Source organism: Megalops cyprinoides, chromosome 19, assembly GCF_013368585.1.
Source record: "Megalops cyprinoides isolate fMegCyp1 chromosome 19, fMegCyp1.pri, whole genome shotgun sequence".
Lineage (NCBI taxonomy): Eukaryota > Metazoa > Chordata > Actinopteri > Elopiformes > Megalopidae > Megalops > Megalops cyprinoides.
The window spans coordinates 22366187-22386772 of NC_050601.1; the positions used below are offsets into that span (position 1 = coordinate 22366187).

The 20586-nt window shown below is 43.9% G+C and overlaps 3 protein-coding genes across 3 annotated transcripts; 1 reads left to right on the plus strand and 2 right to left on the minus strand.

The window, feature by feature from the left end:
* Positions 1-596: 596 nt before the first annotated feature.
* pigq (phosphatidylinositol glycan anchor biosynthesis, class Q) lies at positions 597-9727 on the minus strand. The gene is made up of 11 exons (XM_036553232.1): positions 9541-9727; positions 7583-8302; positions 7246-7377; positions 6881-7001; positions 6312-6438; positions 5745-5898; positions 3443-3554; positions 2962-3042; positions 2162-2276; positions 1775-1836; positions 597-1081 (listed from the first exon to the last, which is right to left on the minus strand). Exons 2-11 carry the CDS (start codon positions 8257-8259, stop codon positions 929-931), a joined length of 1734 nt encoding a protein of 577 aa, XP_036409125.1. The 5' UTR covers positions 8260-8302; positions 9541-9727; the 3' UTR covers positions 597-928.
* Positions 9728-10923: 1196 nt separating this feature from the next.
* On the plus strand, positions 10924-13358 carry eef2kmt (eukaryotic elongation factor 2 lysine methyltransferase). Its single transcript, XM_036553515.1, has 8 exons — positions 10924-11122; positions 11272-11334; positions 11436-11516; positions 11663-11764; positions 11874-12007; positions 12467-12717; positions 13008-13157; positions 13258-13358. The coding sequence occupies exons 1-8, from the start codon at positions 10994-10996 to the stop codon at positions 13356-13358; spliced, it is 1011 nt and encodes a 336-aa protein (XP_036409408.1). The 5' UTR covers positions 10924-10993.
* Positions 13359-13459: 101 nt separating this feature from the next.
* Positions 13460-20337, minus strand: alg1 (ALG1 chitobiosyldiphosphodolichol beta-mannosyltransferase). Its single transcript, XM_036553243.1, has 13 exons — positions 20061-20337; positions 19618-19695; positions 19414-19517; positions 19151-19299; positions 18966-19055; positions 18077-18187; positions 16983-17104; positions 16450-16488; positions 16130-16189; positions 15770-15880; positions 15007-15121; positions 14695-14770; positions 13460-14106 (listed from the first exon to the last, which is right to left on the minus strand). Exons 1-13 carry the CDS (start codon positions 20335-20337, stop codon positions 13969-13971), a joined length of 1470 nt encoding a protein of 489 aa, XP_036409136.1. The 3' UTR covers positions 13460-13968.
* Between the last annotated feature and the right edge of the window lie 249 nt (positions 20338-20586).

Here is a 20586-nt window from a genome sequence, read left to right on the forward strand (position 1 = left end):
TACATGATGCCATTTTGGAATGTTAGACTGCTGTCTGGCTAAGATGGAGCCAAGCTAGGGACTGTCATCTTTTTCAGGCCAGCTGACTGGAGCGAGGGCTGATTCATGATAGAGCACATTAATTAACGACGTTGCTTTGGCACAAAAAGATTCGGTGAATTTATTGAACTGAAAAAAAAACTTCCCTAGTCGTAGAAAAATACTAGAAACGCACCTATGACACAAATAAATACTAACCATGTCAACTAAAACTTTAAATGCCCTGTTTGATCAACTATATTAAAAATCTCCCTAGACAAAGGAAAATAAAATGTAAGACATTTCAGTAGCATTCCTCTCTGTTAATGCTAATTATTTAAAGATCAATACAATTTAAACCTACTTTTATCAATAATCAATGTTCAAATATGAAATCCAAAAATTTGAGGAACATACTTCAAACATGTGCCCAAATACAGGAGACACATTTGAAAAAATATCAGTTATTGCCATTTTCATGTATGTCATATACTCTGTATATGAAGACATATTAAAATATGCAGTCCTTTTTTGGATTACATACTTTAATATAACCATGGCATATATAGTTCCAGATCACGAGGGCAAAAAGGACAGTGTGTTTTCTTGAAACAGTGCAATCTTGTACTACAAATGCCTGATGAGAAAGATATTCTCATTGCACTAGGAGGTCCTGAACCATGCAAGTGGCCTCCAATCTATGTGAGGTCCTCTGCCAGCTTTTCCCCCACAGTGCTACAGACAGCTCCATATATTAATACTAAAAAAGCAAGCAAGCTTAGCCCCCATCCCACACCCACACACACACTCACAATAATGACCCTTGACCTCTCCTTCATTGTTAGCCGCCCTAGTGTTTGTTTGGCTTGTCTGTGCTTGTCTGGTGCCCCCTGTCTGCTGGCCAGAGGGCTCAGTCTATCTTGGTGCCCTTGCGCTTCCAGGGATAGATGAGCTCCCCCACAAACAGCTTCTTGCACAGGGCGACCCAGGAGTCCTTTGGGTAGCAGCTGTAGGTGGGAGTCCTGTACCACTGCAGCACTGAGCTGTACTTCAGAGGGTTAATCTGGGAACAGAGAGAGAGAGAGAGAGAGACAGAGAAAAAAACAGAGAGGGGGGGATAAGGAGAGACAGAAAAAAACACAGTAGGAGGGAGAGAGACAGAAAAAGAGGGAGGTTATCACAGAGGAAGAGTATCACAGAGAGAGAGAGAAAGGGAAGATGAGAGTCACAGATAGGGAGAAACAGAAATACAGAAGACAGACAGACAGAGGAAGAGGAACAGAGAGACCAAGAGTGAGAGTCAAGTCAACATGGTGTTACATTCCCTTTGTTACAAATGCCTCTACTCTGGGGTTGTGTTTAAGGTGAACAAATTGCAACTGGGGGGATTTCCGTTCCCACATGTATGCTTCACCAAGGTTCTTAAGGTGAACCGCCTCAGCAAATACACAGCCAGTCAACATGTCAACATGTCAACATGCTGTCAACCGGAAACCGCAAGACAAACCCTGTTTCCTGCTAAATGAATAATGTGATATAGTTACACATCCAACCCGCAATACTACACTACGTGATTCACCACATTCTGGAACACCCTTCATTCATTATTGTTAAAAATGTCCTACAGGGCAGACAAATTAGCTACAGGATGTGACATGGGAAACTGTGGTGACTCTCCTGTCCTATAAGGGCACACTGAAGCAGGTTATGATTGTCACTGTGTCATGGTATGGTGCTGGCGGACTGCGGACCGTACCTCCATCATCAGGTGCAGGGGTTTGCCCGGTTCCTCACTTAGGACCCTGAATTTGACACCCTCTGCAGGGGGGAAAGAAGGGGTGAGACAGGTGTTAGTGTGGACAGGCCCTGGGACTAGAAAACATTTAAATACTAGCCCTGCTTAGGAAGGTGAACACAGCCAGAGTGAGGACAAAACTCAGATCGCAAGCTTGTGTTTACTTGCAATGAGGAAATTACTGTCAATTTTGTACTGTAATTACTGCACTGATTCTTAATAAAATAAAACTGAGGACATCAATAATAGCTTCTGAACCAATCCCCTGTCTGTAAAGTCTGAAGAGATCAGGAGTCATAGCCAACAAGTAACGAGGTGTTGTGGCAGTGTTCTGTGAACATCGCTTACCTGCCAGTCTGTAGGGCCGGCACAGCCGCAGGCCCATGGCGAACAGGGGGAAGGAGTTGATGAAGTCCACACTGAGGTGAATCACCCCCTGGAACAGGACTGCCACCAGGCGGAGCTAGAGAACCACAGAAACACAGTGGTCAGCGGGGCTGGAGCGGTTCATTAGAGGACCCGCAGGACAGCAGAGCTTCACCAACCCCTACAAGTGCATGAAATCTCTCAATGATTTAAATATTATAGGGCAAATCATTTCATTAATTCACAGGCCAGTGACTGACAGTGTCTCATAGCTCCACCCATATTATGGGATTCATGAAGCCTCACTCTTCCAACAATTTTTAAAACCCATTCCAATCACTCTTTCTTTTGCTAATTAATTCATTTAAAACCATGAACACAGAAAGTAAATTCATGTGCTGTTTGCTGAACAGTATGCTACATGTACTTGATGGATGAATGTGGAAGGACCAAATTTTACATTTTACCAAACAAAAGCACCACAGCATAGAAACTTTTGCTTGCAAGGTGAAAACCCTTATTTGCTTTCAGCATGCTACTATGTGCCTCTTTGTCTGGTATTACATAACAATCAATAAAGAGGGAAACAGGGAAAGGGTAAAATGGCTTCCAAACATGACGCTGGGTAAGCACAGCCTGTTTCCACCTGCACGGTCTGCACCTCAGGCAAGCACACATGGAGCCATCAGTCCATCACTCTGTTTGGGGTATCTCAGTGGCTTACTCTCCAGATCCCCTCTACTCTGCTGCTGACATCTCCAGTGTGACCGAAACGGACTTACCAGAGTAAAGACAAGGTAATACAGCGCCGTTGTGGGCAACAGGAACAGCAGGATGGTGAAGAGCAATGTTCCAATGAACAGCTGCAAGACAAGCAATCTCTGTGATCGAGGGACAGCGCATACAACCAAAGCAGAATGTCGCTCTCTGACACCATGCTTATTCAGGCAGTCCAGTTTTTGGGTTTTGCCATTTCCGAACCGTAGACGAACGACCTTGCTCATCTTTGCTGGACGTTTTGGTACGTGTCAGCTCTGGTCAACGTTTTGCTACATCTTATTTTTACAGCATGACACGCAATCTTCTGGCTCAGTGGATGCCCTTATCCTGTCAGTCTGCCACAACCAACACCCTGTCCATTTATACGGTGCCATATTTAGCAGGCAAAGCAGGGTTAAAGCGCCATGCTTACGCGCACTGACTGGCCACAAGCCTGGTGTTTTGACCGTTGCAGAGAGGCCCACTGGGACAGGTGAGCTTTACCTGGTCCAGGTCGTAGGAGCAGGAGTCCACGCGCTGCCGGAGGACGTTCCACTTCTTGCCGCGAAATAGGCGCCAGAGGGAGGATAGCCCGTAGATCTTCAGGCAGTACAGCCTGCGGGAGAGCATGGCAGGCAAACTGAATCCCCTTACAAAAGCTGAAGTCCAGCCAGCAGGGATGAAACTGACTAATCGACGAACCGATTAGTTGACTGAGTAGTTAAGGCCACTAATCGATTACTCGAACCAGTGGCGAGGCGCTTGTTAATGGACAGAGCAGGGGCCATTTCAGGATTTCTTGTAAATGTTTATGATATTCGTGATGGAAACCTGAAGAACCTGGCATAAAACGACAGATAACAAAATGAAAGCTGAACGGATTTACAAAGAAGTGAATAATCCTCAAATATCCTGGGTTCCTGGAATATGCAATGCTTGGGGCAATAAAACATTTCAGCAGAGAATTGAAATGCACCTCTCTATTCGGCAATATATGATGCATATTAAAATGTCCGTTTTTTTATTTCATGTTACATAATATGATTCTAAATACCCAGACAGACTGCTGGTTTCATTGATCCCACAAGCAAGAGATTAACCTCAATCTGTAACTATAAATACAACAACAAATAGATAAACAAATAAATAACATGGCACTTTCTTATGTATAAAGCAATACCATCTTGAGAATGCAAGTAAATAAATTAACTACAAAAGATCTATGCTGGGGTCACTCGGCAGATGCAAGATTTTGTTTTGAAATTTAAGATCGATAGGTAAATCTTATTGATAAACTCCTGTGTCAACTGAATATACCAGTCAGATGTTATCTCAATTTACTGAGAAATTGCTCCCAAAAGACATGACTGTAAATATTCACGTAGTGAGATGAGCAACACAGCGGAAGTTTATATTCACCTGACTGTTATGTTTTTGAAAAACTGCATCCAAACAGGTAAAAGGTCACCCTGTACCTCAAGCACCATACAGTATGGAAACAATGGCTGTTATCTGTCTGTTCCTACCCTGGAGCTAAGTCATTTGACTGCAGGCTATTGTCTGTGAGGTTCCTGATGTTAACTGTAGACTGAAAGGTTCCCCGTAATTAAATGGTCGCTCTTTATCTCCACAAAGCATGCCCCTAAAGCAGGTCACATTAGCACAGCAACTACTGATCAGCTGGCTGACACAGATCCCTCCTTTCAAATGTTGGCAGGAGACAAACCCAGGGCTACTCTACCCTGGTCCTGGAGGGCTGCACTGTCTACAGAGCTACTCTACCCTGGTCCTGGAGGGCTGCACTGTCTACAAGACTACTCTACCCTGGTCCTGAAGGGCCTCAGTGTCTGCGGACTTTTGTTCTAGTCTGAAACGAATCTCAACCAAGCACTGCCATGATCAAAATGATTAAGCTTCCCTCCCCAGTTATGTGTGTTAGTAATGTAAAGAGAGCTGAAAAACCAGCTGTGGCTCTTCACAATGGGAACTAACTAGCTTGGGTTCACAGAGTGTGCTATAATTTATTATTAGAAAGAGTTCCTAATCAACAGTGGTGTCAAACTCCATTCTGAGAAGGTGGTGCATACACTGGATTTTGTTACAATTCCCCATAACTTATTGTATACAGTTAGTTGTATATGATTACACTAATGAATCCTCCCAAAATACACAGCAGTGAAACATTTCCTGTCACATACCATGTTGAACATGTCATAACATTACTTTATAACATGTTATATAGTTTACAAAATACTTACGGGGTTAGTAATTAAGAGCAGCAAGAACCCAAAAAGCATACGCACAACCATAAACCAAACGAGACTGAGCACTGATCTGGAGCATTTGTGGGATTGGTCTGGGTCACATTTCTGAATGTTGAGGACACACTTTGGTACAACATGGGCACTACAGGCATGGGCCATTGAATCTGACATCAAACCATTCAGGCTTTGCTCAATTCCAAGCAATTCAGACACCAAAGCCACAAATGAACAATCCACCCGTTATCACACACGTGCCATTGCACATACTTTAAAAGTGGACACGGAAAAGGGGAGATATCTCAAGACAAAGCACGCCCTCTGCGGGCAAAAGCAAAACATTACAGGAAAAGCGACATTGAGTAAACTGCAAAAAAGAGGTCTGGCAAGTCCAAAAACAGCAAGTCTGTGCATGGGTTTACAGGGAGCTTTTGCAAAGGAACAGCTGGAAAAGGAGCAACCGAGCATGACAACAATTATCGACAGGAAGAACTGATTAGGATAACAGGAGAGGACACGACTACTGTGCCCAAACGGAGGCTCACCTGGCTCCGTACACGTAGAAGCAGTAGATGTGGAAGGTGAGCAGAGCCACGATGTCAGACAGCACCGAGAGGGCAAAGGTCAACCCCAGGCACGCGGACAAACCCACATACCACAGGATCCTCTCAATGAAGGGGGACATCAGGTGGATGTAGCCTGCATGGGAGAACAAGCAAGGGAGAGCTGGCTTTTAAAATAAGGCCTCTGTCCATGTTGCGATGCTAGCGGTATGTGTGTGTGACTTTATGAATAGACTGCTGCTTTTATTAAAGGAAAAAAAATATGTTTATTTACTCCATGACTACAGTACACCCTGTATATTTCTAATATTTTTAATATTTCATCAACAGAGTATGGAATTTTTAGACTGATCTCCCAGGCGCAATAATTAGAAAATGAGACCCACAGAATTCATTTGGTTGGATGCAACACACAGGCACAAACCAGATGGCCTTTACAAGGCACTTAAGCATTTAAATGTCTCCGCGAAAACATGTTCCGTTCCGGAGGCGCGCTAGGTGACCTTTTCAAAGTGATATGCCTGGGACAGTGACACAGAAACTACTCACTGATCCACAGATGTATGTGGTAGAGGAAGAACCGCCCAAGAACCTGGTCCAAAGCCCGGTTCATCTTAAGACCTGCCGGCGCTCCCATAAGCCACTGCAGCAACTCCTGGAGCTCTTTGGCAACATGCTACAACACACAAGATTGAGACATTCTGTCATGTTCAGGCACTAGAGTAATTAGGACACAGTAAATAGCAACAGGAAGGTTGTTTCATTAAGGGTTTTGACCTGAATTTATACAGTAAGTGTCTTACAGTATAAATACACAGTATGTAAATATGTTATCTGTGCTAACATTTCATATGGCATTAGCGTGGCACTCAATGGAGTGTGCACTTCTGCCACCCTCAAAAGCTGTTAGCAGCCCTGAAATCAATGTAATTCTTCCTTGACTCACAGGCAACCAATGCACCAACTTTCCTCCAAATCTTTCAGAAACTTCACTCAACTCATTCCGATTTTGAAACTAGTAAATTAAGGCATTGCTCACAAAATAAACTTGATGATATCCGGTATTTGCAAAGCTTATATATTCTCACCGCTGTCTCAGCATACAGGCTAATACTCACGTCAGCCGCCGGCATGAGTATCTCTGCGAGTCGACTGATTCGGTTGGCCCTGTACAGCCAGGAGATGAGGAGCAGCCCCAGAGCCACATCCACGAAGAAGGACACAAAGATGTTGGCCTTCCTGCGGGATACAAACATGAAGCACACGTCTCAGTTGGAGAAGGCAACTTATAAACAGAAGTTACTCAACCTCTATAACACGCAACATCCTTACTGAAGCATAAGGTCCTGATTTTGAAAGTGTGACATCGACTCATGTTTGCTCGGCAGCAATGTAAACAAAGGTTCCCATAGGTGCGAGAACCCTCCCTGAATATTTAACTTGTGGGTTCCCATCCAGGACGTCCCAACCTGACCCCACGCACCTCATGAACCCCATGTGGTCTGAGGCTTTTTTCGTGGAGCTGACTGTCCGGAGATGGTCCGTCCTGTAACTCAGCTGGACACAGGTGGAGAGCTTGCTGGTCACGAAACGCACTGGCCACAGGTTGAACAGGCTGTGGAAGACAGGAGGCGCCCACTTAAGAGATTCTCTATTTAATCAGACACAATTCCTTATGGGGAAAACTGGGCTGCTCTCTGCATAAGAGTTTAGACATTTTATATTCAAATGACAAATTGACTATTTGTTTATTGCTGGATAAGGATAAGTGGTGGGGTGAGCAGTGTTAGGGCGTGCCCACTCGACAGGGGGCCTCTCACCTGATGCGGCACAGGCGCGTCCACAGGGAGAGCAGCCAGGTGAGCAGGGCGCACAGCGGTACGGATGCCTGCTTCATGAGCTCCACGATGATGCTGGCCTCCCTGCCCTCTGACTGCCAGTGTGTGACTTTGAGGGGCCCCTCGTCGTACTGGTCAGTGGCGAAGAGCGGCTGGCTGCGGGCCACCGTCTGGAAGAACAGGCGCAGCTCCGACGGCTCGGCAGTGCCGTTGGCGCTGTCCCCGCCCTCAAGCGGGTGGAGTTGGGAGAGCATGACCTTGCGCTGGTCGTAATGGACGAAGATGACCCTGTCACTGTCTCCGCCATCCTGGGCGGAGCCTCCGTCCCTCTCCACCAACTGGCAAGCGAAGCCCCGACTGCCCGCCCCCCGGCTGACCTGGAGCCAGCGGTCCTGGGGGAAGATGGTGCTCAGGTCCTTCAGGAAGCTCTCCATGCCCTCCTGGCCCTTCTTGGGCATGCTCCAGGACCCCAGCACTGACAGGTCCACCTGGCTCTGCGCCTGCAGCTCGCACAGGTACCTCTTCACCTGGCCCGGGATGAAGGGGTAGTGGATGACAGCCAGCACCACGGCTGACTCCTGCCCTGGGAGCCAGCGGCCCACCAGGAGGCCACTGTCGGCCGAGTTGCAGCACCGCGGGAAGAAAATCTTCAGCACCATGGCGCCTGGTGGCTGATCACAATGAGGCTACTGTAGTGTAAGCCTGTGGGGAAAGGAGGAATCGTTTTGTATGTACATCATACACAGAAAAACACACAGTTAATTGATACGCCTGCTCAAACACACTACTGTATTTGATAGTGCTTTTGTGAAAGGTACATTTGCATTTGCATTTATTCATGTCAGATGCTCTTATCCAGACTGACTTAAAAACAACTGACAAAAAGTCATGTAACCATATAAATACTGAACCATCAGTGCCATACTTGTACTATAGTGCCACTGTGGGAAATACTGCTACAATAAATGCCAGCACAAGGCACACATAGACTATATTCCCATTTCGCCCTTTAAAAAGGCAAACACGGAAGACTCTTTAATTACAACGCCCTCTTGCCACCACGCTTATTTTCTAAAAATAAGTCGTTAAGACCCGACATAAGTCGCTTGCATTTAGCCTAAACATGAACACGCATTTCGCACTTTTACTTGTGATATGAACGAGCTCTAGGGAAACGGATATCTACCTAATACCACCGAGCTGTCTTCTCGACTACACTCACAAATTATGTTGCTCAACAAACCATCAAGGTAGTTTGGTTATCTTGTCATATCTTGATATAAGCCAAGGTTGTCATTTGAGACAAAATTACAGACTTGCCATTATCTCCGTCTAATGCCGTAAAAACATACGGCTACCCATCTAGTTCATTTCGGGTGTGACGAATGTTGCTTGCTAATAATCTAACACGTTGGGCTCCACTGTCCTCTTGCCCTTCAGATATTGAATCCCACATTCGTTTCTATGGCAACCACAGGCCCGGGGCAAAACTGAAATGGATTGATCTAACTTAGTTTGCGTGCTACGAACAAATAAGGTTGATCAACCAAGGGCTTATTTAATGTACGTTCATAAGTTCTTTTTCTAAGAGTCCTTATATAGCTAACCACTTAAAACTACACAATCTATTCATTACCTAATAGCTAGCTAGCTAGCCTGCTAATAACCATAGATTGGCCATCTGTGGCTACCTAAAATCTAGGAAGCTTGCTACGAGCTACTGACTGATTTTCATAGGCTTTAGCATATTTTCTTCGTTAGCTAGCTTGCATGTCATAGGCTGAAAAACTGGGCTGGTGTTTTCAAACGAGCAAACTTTCAAAATAAGTACAGTCACGGCAGTTTCCTGGTTAGATAACTATATAGCAACTATTAACTTAAAGTATCTGTCTAAATGTTCCACAACAAGCATATTATTCTAAAAAATATTTTAACCTTACCACTGTGCTGCTCATTTCATAGTTCCGACTTCCTGCTTTGTAGTGAAATTACTAAAACAACCCTTTCGTTCTAAATAGCGAGAGAATAGTGTGAACGAATAACCCAGTAATAAATCTAGCTAACAACCCGACTTTATCATTGACATCTTTACAGGCCATTTTAGCAGCAGCATACATTAGCGGTTCGTCATTGATACCTCCCCGACTTGCCTTGTGCAATGGCTACATTTTCCCGCGTTCCTGCGTTTCTAAACAAACAATGGTTCCGAAGTGGGAAAGGCCGATTCTTTTATTTTCAGACCAGGCATAACACCATACTGATTTGATGATGTTACGCACGCTTCATAATCATTCATAATATTTGCACATTCAACAATATTACCAGTTGTTAGCACGTATTCATCTCTTTACCCTTTGAGATCCAACCATGCTCCATAGAAAAGAGATATTTAGTTTGTATTAACACTTTTTCACATTGTTCTGTAATATGTCAGGTACATAGTCAAATACAACTTACACAGGCCAGATTTTACATTGTGTATATGAAAACGCACTGAAAGAAGAGGGAAAAAGTTGTTATATTGCTAAAAACTGAAGAACTCACCCACCGTATCCTCAGTTGTACTGTTGTATCGATATAATACTGTGGTGTGAAGACGCAGACTCTGGGGAGCTATCTCTTCTTAATGACATTGCAATAAAAGAGCGGGCTGGCAAAAACAGCTCTTGGGACCAGATAACCACACTGTTTTCATGATAAATAACGTTTTGTCATTTCACCAGCACGCTTTGCGACAAGCAAAAGAAAACACAGCTACACACAGCCTTCATACGCGCTATATAACGCATACGCATTAACAATTTCAAATGCACATCCCTCAGTCACAGTATCAAACATATTTATTTGTGATGTTTGACTGTCATTAGCAAAAGCTGATAAAATGTGGGCGTGCCCCTAAAAAGTGGGCTTTATCAGTGGCTAACTGAACAGTGCACCGCTGCAATTCAAAGAAAGCCGTTTCAGACTTACGGCTTGTGGCATAAAAACAGATCTGTGTATCTGTACACTTACACACCAGATAGCACAAGAGAACGTCTAATTGCACTACCTCCGTGCATTAATCCCCCGATATGTCATAGAATTCTAGGTTTTCTATCACTTTAAAAGGTTGACAGTCTTAGGACTGGGTTGATTCAATTCAAAGATGCTTGAACGTGGGACAACCAAATAGTTAATTAGTAATAGAATTAGCATATAGTAGAGTGGAAATAAATATCAGGGGCAGTGTACGCTTAGATTAAAACTACATTTACCAAGATGACCCAAGAAGATGTGAATTGTGGGAGACAGAAGCGGAAGTACAACACACGCTGGACGTGCAGTGTTTTGGATGTGCGAGACATTGCAGTCGAAAGATATACATGTTTGCTTCTGAATTATTTGTGTAATACCATGAATTATATTTTAAATAATCAAAATGAAAAGAGCAAGTGCACGGGCGTCAGAGATAAGAAAGACATGATATTTGCTTTCCAGACCTCCTTCTTCGCAATGTGTCGCTTGTCTTCGTTTCCATGGTCTGTAAGTAGCCATCTAGTGTATCTGTTCAGGCAGTCAAATTGTATATTTTAGCTTGTAACTCCTGGAGCTGATGTATATGCAATTTTGAATTCGCAAATTTTGATTAAACATGGGGACGTCGTTAACACAGGCTTTTATGTATGCCTCAGGCTCTTGAAATTGAACTACGGAATGATGAATCCCCCGAGATTCTCCTCGAAATTCTTCAACAGGTAACGTTTTCTTGTCATAGGGACATTATTTCACTGCATATCATGCTCAGCTCAGCACCTGTATCGCTCAACTTCTCAACGCCTTACCTTGTGTTTCACAGACGTGCCGTCATTCGCTATGTAGAAAGACTCCTCCGTCCGTCAAATATAGGCGACTCTTCCTCTCCGAATTGATAAAAAGGGTAAGATACATTAGTACTCATTCATAATTTGGAGTGCTTTGCTGTGATTTCATTATGTTATTGATTTATAAGCCATGTTTGTAAGCATCTTATGATCGGCCATTTTTAGCTTATATTTTAAATACAAAACGTGTTCTCCTCCTTAGCACGAAGCCACAACGTCAGAACCACTGGACGAACTGTACGAGGCTTTTGGGGAAATTCTGGGAGTAGAGGAAGAACCGACGTGTTACAAAAGTTACTTACTGGTACCAATACTTCCATCTTTCAACATCAATACAATAATTTAAATATCACATCTTATATCCTGCTAATACCGTGAAAATATTGTGTACACGACTGCTGTTGTCCCCGTAGCCGTCAGGGGACGCTGTCAGCCTTTCGGAGAGCACGGCCCTCATCTCAGAGGGTACCACGGGCCTGGTGACGTGGGAAGCTGCTCTCTGCCTGGCAGAGTGGGCACTGGACAATCTGCAGGTCTTCAGTGGCAGGTATCCATGTGTTGGAAGGATTACTTTCTTGAGGCTCTTGTGACAGGAAAAGAAGTTGTAGAGTTTGTGAGAAGTTCTTGCCCTCTGACATGAGTGGTTTGACCTGCTTATGTGCTAGGCATGTCGGTAAACTCTACTTGCTGTTCATTTTTCAAATGTGTCTGTTTCTATAAATTAAAATGTATTTTAACTTTTAGTAAGATGCAAACTTTAGATGATAATGTGTGAGGTACGCTACAAATTTTCCATTTAACAGTCCCAGTTCCCACAGAGCAAACCTATGACGGTTACACTGAAAATTAAGCATCACACTATTTCAGAAATGTGGACAATGGATCATGTCAACTTTGGACGTTTGGCCTACTGTTTTGGTTACACCACACAGGCACTGTTCAAGCCCTCTGTCCCCTTCAGGACCTGCTGAGTCTCTAAAATGGTGTGTGGTCTTTCCACCTGCAGGACTGTGCTGGAGCTTGGCAGTGGAGTGGGGCTGACGGGTGTGGCGATTTGTAGGTCCTGCAGCCCCAGGAGGTACGTGTTCAGCGACTGCCACCCCAGCGTTCTGCAGCGGTTGCATAGCAACATGCAGCTCAATGGTCTGGTGGTGGCAGATGACCCCAATGTGACCGTGACCGTCAGGGAACTGGACTGGGAAACCGTCACGGAGGATCGGCTGCGGGAGCTTGGAGCTGACACGGTCATTGCTGCAGGTGTGTCCAGTAGACCATAGCAGTGAAGCAATATACAGAGGTGCTGATGGGATTTGCAGTCCAGAGGTAATTCACCACATTCACCACAGCCACCAACTGTGGACTTCATCTCCCATGGGCACTGTTTGCCTGTGATAATTGCCTGCTGAACTCATGCCAGTGCTCATTTAAGTTATCCTCAGACCTAATTCACAAGGCATATTACTAGATGCATTTGTAATCTTAGAATGTTTGTACCGTACAGTTTTCTGTGTTAGCTGGTGGTCCATTTCCTCTTTCTTTTGGCACAGATGTGGTGTATGACCCTGCTATTATCAGCTGTCTGGTGGGGCTGCTGTCTAAGCTTTTGAGGTGTGCAGTCCAGGGCACCCATCCGGACATATACATTTCTTCAACCATCCGAAATCCTGAAACCTACAGCTGCTTCAAGAGCGAGCTCAGTAAGCACAAAACCGCATAGATTGAGGTTTTTTTCTCTTGGACTTGAGCCATGAGACACGTGAGGCAAGTGAGTAACAAATGCGCACTTTTTATCTACAGAAAATGCTGGGATCAGATACCAGATCCTCAAAGGTCCCATCACCCCAGTCTTCCCATACAACAGAAGCACCTCCATAGAACTGATAAAGCTGTTTTTATAAGGCATAATATTTATGCAAATGATACTTTATAATAAAGTCTTTACATTAGTACTCTAAAAGTGTAATGTATACACACATTCAGGGTTTTCCTTCAAGTTCTGGTGTTGCTGAAATGTACAGAAACAGTACTGCGGGTGAGTGAATGGGAAGAAAGGAAGAATACAAACTTGCAGGTAGTGTTAAGGACAACTGGGACTGTTCTCTGGAACCAATTATCCGTTTACCTCTATCATTTTACATATATGACTTACTGGAGCTTACCAAGGAAAAGCTAAACCAGTATCCCTTTCAACACTGGTACATCCAACCCAATGCCTTCCTTGGGTTTTAACTTTCTCATTTCCCAGGTGCCTTTCAGGTGTGACCTCCCCACACACTACCTGCACTTTCAGTCCAGCAGCAGATTGGCCTGGCCAGTTTGACCATGAGACTGCCAAGGGTCAGTCCAGAGATTTGGAGCCGGCAGAGATGGTCAGCAGTATTGCCATTTAAAACAGCCAAGACTCCTGATGAGTTCATTCGGCCATTGAGACGCGCGTGCGTGTATACGTCTTCCTCTCGGACAGAAACGAGCGCCGCCTTGACCGTCCTGCAGTTTCGGGGTCCTTGTTCAGTTGCCGTTGGAGGCGAGGAGAGGGAGCACGGTCTGGTCCCAGCTCTCGTCCCACCGCTGCTGGCCGCTGGACCGCAGGTTCTTCCTGAAATGACCCATCCTGCCCTCTGAGCTGGGGAAGTCTGAAAGCAGCATCTGCAGGGGGAACAGTACAGGGAACGGACATGAGAACAGCGGGTTAGGGCAGGTGTAGGGGCTCTCCCCCAACCTCATGGCTGTGACACATGCGGAACATACATGCACGTACTTAAACTGCAAGTCCTCTGTAATCCACAATAACAGTGTTAGACCTGCACAAACAATGGTGAAAAACCGCATACAACTGTGTTGTGAAAAAAATTACCTGTGGTTTACCTTTACTACACATGTCTGACTGGCACTTCAGTTTCAGAAGTTTTATGTATAAAGGCAGTAAGAACTCAGCAGTGCATCTCAGAAAGTGGTTATTTGGATGCACCTTTCTCACATAAATTCAGTGGCGTGTGAAACGCTGATCTGTAAAAACTTGGTACATGCAATCAAAAACTTTCCCTGAGTCTTTTTTCTTATTCCTCTGTTTTCCTCTGATTTGCATTACTCGGAGAGCACAACTAAAGGCTACAGGGTGCTCCTGGAACTGGCATTCTGAAATCAAATATAGTTATCTTACACCTCCTGTGTGAATCCTGACCTCGCCTGTACAAGAAATATTTTGGTTACTGATAATGAGCCTCGGTCCCCTACCTCCAGTTGTTCAGCCAGCTCCTGGGAATCCTTGAATATCAGCCCGTTCTCCTCATGTTTCACCAGCTCGTGCAAACTGAGAAAGAGACCATGTCAAAAGAATGAACGCATTCCAGGAAGGGTATGTGTGCAGTTTGACCGCATCGTAATGTCAAGTGGACCATGCTAATGAAAGCCAGTTTGGAATTGAAATAATTGAAAAAATCTCTGAGGAGCACACAGATTAAATTTCAATTCTTAATGCAACTTCGGTTAAAATGGGTGTACGAGAAGCACAATAGAGGCCTAGCTTCATCATGCACCAAAGCTCACCATTGGAAATGTATGGCACAGACTGGCAGGCAGCAGCCGAACATGTCCACCACCTTCATGGGCAGGTCAAGGCCACTGGAGGACTTGTGCAAGCAGACCCCGAGATCGGCCGAACCTGGGGAGTAATTCAGAGCATGAAGAGGACGTACCATTTCTAACAGGTGGAGTATTTGTTCCCAGGAAAATGAGTTTACATAGAACAAAATGAAGTACCTCAATCTAAAATGGGATTGATTGATTTACCTCACTATGAAGGTGGCTGTGATTAATCAGTTCATCAGATACACACAGACCCACAGTAGCCGTGCCTGCTACCCCTCCTAAAAAAGCTCCTTGCCTCTACACATATGTAATTACTCCAGTTTTTTAGGTTTTACTGATTCTTGTTTTTAATTGTCCCAAATGGATTTGCCAACACAACAAGGTTCAAACATATGCCTCCTTCAAAAAGAGTGGCTTGAGATTGAACCTGGATGTCCAGAGCAGTCTCCTTTCACAATCCAATGCTCCATTTTTCTGTCCTGATCTGAATACTTCATGACTTCTTGATCCTTTGACCTGAAATGTTCCTCTTTGTTGCTCATAAATACAATGTCTTATGACTATGGATATGAGGAATGAGAGCACTGGCATGGTGGTGGGTCTAGTGTGAACAAGACTCATTGGATGTCACTAGAGCCCATTTAATTTTAATTGGTTCCCACAGGTCACCAGCACAGCTGATGTGTAAGAATGTGAGAATGTGTAAGCAGCAAACACCTACCAAGCAAGACTGGGTAGTCCTCAGCTTCCAACCAGGGCGTGCAGATCTGTATGTGTTTGAAGCTCAATCTGTCGATCAGTTTTCTGTAGTACTCTTTCTGTGGACCTTTGCCTACAACCACATACAACCCAGAAAGATGAACCAATTTCCTGACAAATATCACTGGCTGATGAGAGTTTAGTTGTCACAGTTTTGGATTAGTGTCGATTGTTGGATTTATGCCTCTTTTAACATGATCCAAGTTGTGCATTTTAGTCTTCAGTGGTCACTTATAAGGTGCTTGTTGTTGAGCGCTAATGACTGCGGTTTTTCAGTTGTCAGCAAAAACACAAACCTCAGCATTTAACCTTGTTGGCTTACCTGTGATTACACAGACCAGTGATGGCAGGGTGGCCCCACCCTCTACAAACCGTTCGTAATCTGTAAAGAGAACCTGGTCAAAAGACGCACCAAACACAGATGGCTGTACATGAGAGACACTAAACAAAACGTCTTTAATTCTTCACCTAGGCCTGAATAACTATTAAAAACACTTGTAAAACACAGTGAAACAGAAAAGTAAAACACAGCCAACTGTGCTGAGATCCATCCATACAAAGTTACTGAGTTATTGTCATGCAGGTCTGAGTTCAAGTGAACCATGTTGTTTTTGTTATGATAGAAACTTGAATGATCTTTACCCTCAAGTGCCTTCAGCAGAATGGAAAAATCCTCATCCTCTGTAAGACAAAAACAAAAAGACAGACAAAAATCCTGAACAGTTAAAGGTAAATATTTCCTCAAAGCAGTTTGGAAACAATATTTGCCAGTTCATTCCTGGCAGCACATTGATAATGTCAACCGTAGTACTCAGGATTGCTTCATTATGTTATATTCTTTTGTGTTTCGCCTGGGGAGAGCTGATGAAAGTCATCTGTTGGCTGACTTTGGTACAGTCCATTAAATATGTCAACATTTATATTTAATACTGCACACGATGTGGCAATTAAATAAATGTATAAATAATTAACTCAGTGAATAGATAAACAGATCTCAGAGGGAGATTAACAGGGGGGAGATGGCCATCAGTTTGTGTGAGTTGTGCTGTGTGGTCACTGTGCAGCCTGCTCTGACCTGACTGATTACATTTACCAGAGCTGATATTCTCTGGTATCCGGTACATACATGGTTCAGTTCAACCAGGCCTGTGTCTGGAGAAAGTGGCAGCGCTGACCTGTCCAGCTGGTGCTGCTTAGCAACAAGGCAGGGCGTCCTTCGACGAGGGTTATGGCACCCGTGGTGCAGTCACGCTTTGTGAAGGCCGTCCACTCCACGTCCTCTGTGTGGGACTCGCCCCTGTGTGGGTATGCAGCGGTGACAACACTGTCACCCCTCTGTCAGGGGAACTATATCTCCTGCCCCTTTTGGACCCTGAATCTGTCCTCACTTTAGTTTGGCTCTTCGGCAGGAGAGAGCAAAAGCAATGCTGCACTCTGTGATGTACTGGCTGGGGAAATGGACTTGGAAACACAAGGAGTACCCTTGCATGAGCTATCTGAATTGCCTCAGTTAAAAAATCTAGCTAAATATACGAATAATACATTTCACCTCAGTAAAAGTCACACTGTTAATGTAACGAAAGGCTTTCGATTTCAGAACTGCCTTCATGCAATTTTAAGTCAGTAACATAAAAACTAAGCAGAGCTTTTGAATGCTGGCGTCTGCATCTATTTTGTGACAATGAACATAAAACCTGAATGAGTCATTGTTAAAGAGTGGATGCCGAAATCCGATCCAAACGAAAATGAAAGATATAAATCTGGGATTAATTCATTGTGCTGTTTTCCATTCTGACCTAGCAATCTGAACAGTCCCTGTACAACTACTCATTCCCCTACAAAAATCCTGAAAATAAAGCAAGATGCAGATCAACCCTGTCTGCTTTTCCATAAACCAACAAGGGGATGCGATGGCACTAAAATTAACCTGTAATCTTTTTAACAACCACAAATTACATATCTTTGTGTAAAATCAAAGGGACCATCTCACTTAGCAACGGACCATACAGCAATATTGTTGAGGAAACAATCCATTGCAATGAAGCAGATTTGTTAATTAATTTCAGGTTCCAGTTACACATTTTAGTGACACACAGGTGCTCAGTACGTACTAAATTTGCTCAAATTTAAATCAGTGGAATCCTGTCTTAATTCAAATTCCCAAAATGAATCTGGCACAACTGTACTGAACTGTAACCTATGTAACCTATGTAAGTCGCTTGTAAATGTAAGTGTAAATCTGATGTGACTGTGAAGAATAATGACTTACCGTGGCTGAAATGGAGGATGTACTTTTTTCATTTTCATGAATAAACTGTGCTGGATGTCCAGGGGGGCCTCCTTAAATAGCAAGGGGGGCTTGTCATACAATGTTGTTGCCCTGCAAAAATAAACAGTAGCTTTTTTAGATTTAGTGCAAATGTGCTCGTGTTACACTAAATCTGGGCCTAATTCTCTGCATTTTGCCTTCCTCAATAAGACGACAGAAAGAAAAGAGCTACCAGGGTCTGCATACTGCATTGCATTATTATAATTGCAATCGAGTTACACATAAAGGAGCAAAATGCAACATTTATTGGGTTAGCCAGGGTCCTTTTGTTACGCTGCTGTTGGCACCTTTTGGAGGATGTCAGTGGAGTAGTTCCTATGATCGGATTGGTGCCCACATCACTTAAGCGCGTTGTGGGACTTGTAGTGTAAAAAGTAGTCGTACCGTTGTTTGTGTACAGGAGGATTTGCCTCAACCTGTGATCTCAGCTGAGTGTACAGGTTGCTTCAGTGAGACAAAGCTAAACTGGCATTCGCAAGATTGGGTGAAAAATGGGGAAAAAAGATTCTGATTCTGTCCCAGTGTTTTGATCATTACATGTGGTCGAATCTGATATCAGTATTTCCTATAAGCAGAGTGTATGTATACACCACTGCATATTCAAAGCTTCAGTTTCAAACCTATAGTGTTTCTTATTAATTATGATTAACTATGAATGTTGTATCTCTGTTTTCATGGTGGTCACGTCTTTACAGCATATTAAAATAGGCTGAATAAACCCTAAACTACATCAAACAGGACAAACTATCACAAAATATTCAGCAAATGAATCAACAAAATTTAAGTTTGCTGTGAAAGTCACCAGGTGCCATGTTGTTCCGGCACTCACCTAATTCCCCAGTTCGTCCTCAGGTCGTCTTTCATGGCATTGGTGACGCACAGGTTGTGACTCGAAAAGCGGCCATAGAACCTCTCATACCTGGTGAAGGAAGAGCAGTGAGAAAGAGCGGGTTTCTTTTCTGGCATTCTCTGATGGGACTCTGATGGTGACGTCGACGCCGTGTTGGTACCCACCACTTGGCGACCTGGACGATAGGGTGCTTCTCTCCGTGGGTGAGCGCCATGATGGTGTACCCGTAATTGTGCCAGTCGATGATGAAGCTGCTCCCCCGCAGCACGCACACTGACCACGTCACTGCGATGCCGGGCAAACCGGGGGGATTCTACAGAAGGAAAAAAGCTCAGTTCCAGCAGGTGCCTTAAACAGTGGTGAACTTAATCACACCCCATTTCGAGTAATTATTTTTCAGACACTATTAATGAACTAACAGCAGTACCTGCATGAGAGCATAAGACGGAGCTTCAATCTTCAGCAGCACGTAGAAAAGCTGCAGTGATTGTAAAATCACCTTTGTAATATATCTAAGGATCTTGGGACCAGCTGCAACAAGAAGCAGACAAGGCAGGGATTTTAACTTCTTTCTTGGCTTCAACATAGTTCTTCAGGAGGTCAAAGCACATGTGAAGGACTTTCAATTTACCTGTGAGCCCTTTCAATTCCGAAATTGGAATAATCTTTATTCTCTCATTTCCAAGAATATCCTGGTGGGGTTTGGTACCTGAAATTGAAAATACTGTCTCAATTATGAGGTCAGTGGACAGGGTTTAAAATGCACGGTTGTCATAGTTCACAGTCACGTGACAGCAAGTGCTTTCTTAATATCATGAGTATGAATATTTCACCAGAAATGCTCCATGGCAAGAAAACCTCTCATACTTAAACACTGTTTAATATAATCTATTAATACTAGCATAGGTAATATATCGTTCAGCCAGCATTCTCCCACTGGAATTTTGAATGGCTTCGCGGCTCACCCTAGTTCATAGCAGGCTACACGCTAATGAAGCGGACGAATTATTTCTGAGGTGACAATTCATGTGCACATTTTAACACTAGCTTCTACAATAGGACTTGACAATTTACCAAGATATCCGACAAAGGAAACGCTGTATCCGTGCTTGCTGAGGGAGATAGCGTGATACTGCATACGCGGACTGCGTCCAATATCTCCCAACACCAGAACGCACACATTACGGTTCGCGTGACTGTTACGTGCCCTCCGTGTTTGCAGGTATACGCACGCAACTGCGATAACCGGGAGGACTGCAAAAATTAAACCGAACTGTGTTACAAAGAAACTGGACACAAATCCTGTGACAAGCACTAAAACTACAAACACAGCAACCCAAGCATCCGCCATGATTAGTCTTCCTGTATGACGTGGCTCGCCGAGACAGTTGAGCACGACACAATTTAAAGGGACCTCGAGGGTTTTTTATACTTTCAACATCAACGTGCTCATGGCCCTCATGTGGACATTTGTGGACAACCCACAAATTTACCACATTAAAAACTGTGAGAAGAAGGGTACTGAGTCAATATTTCAGTTGTTTAAATTTTTATTCAGTACAAAATAAATATGGCAAACTCAATACAAAATGGATAGTGA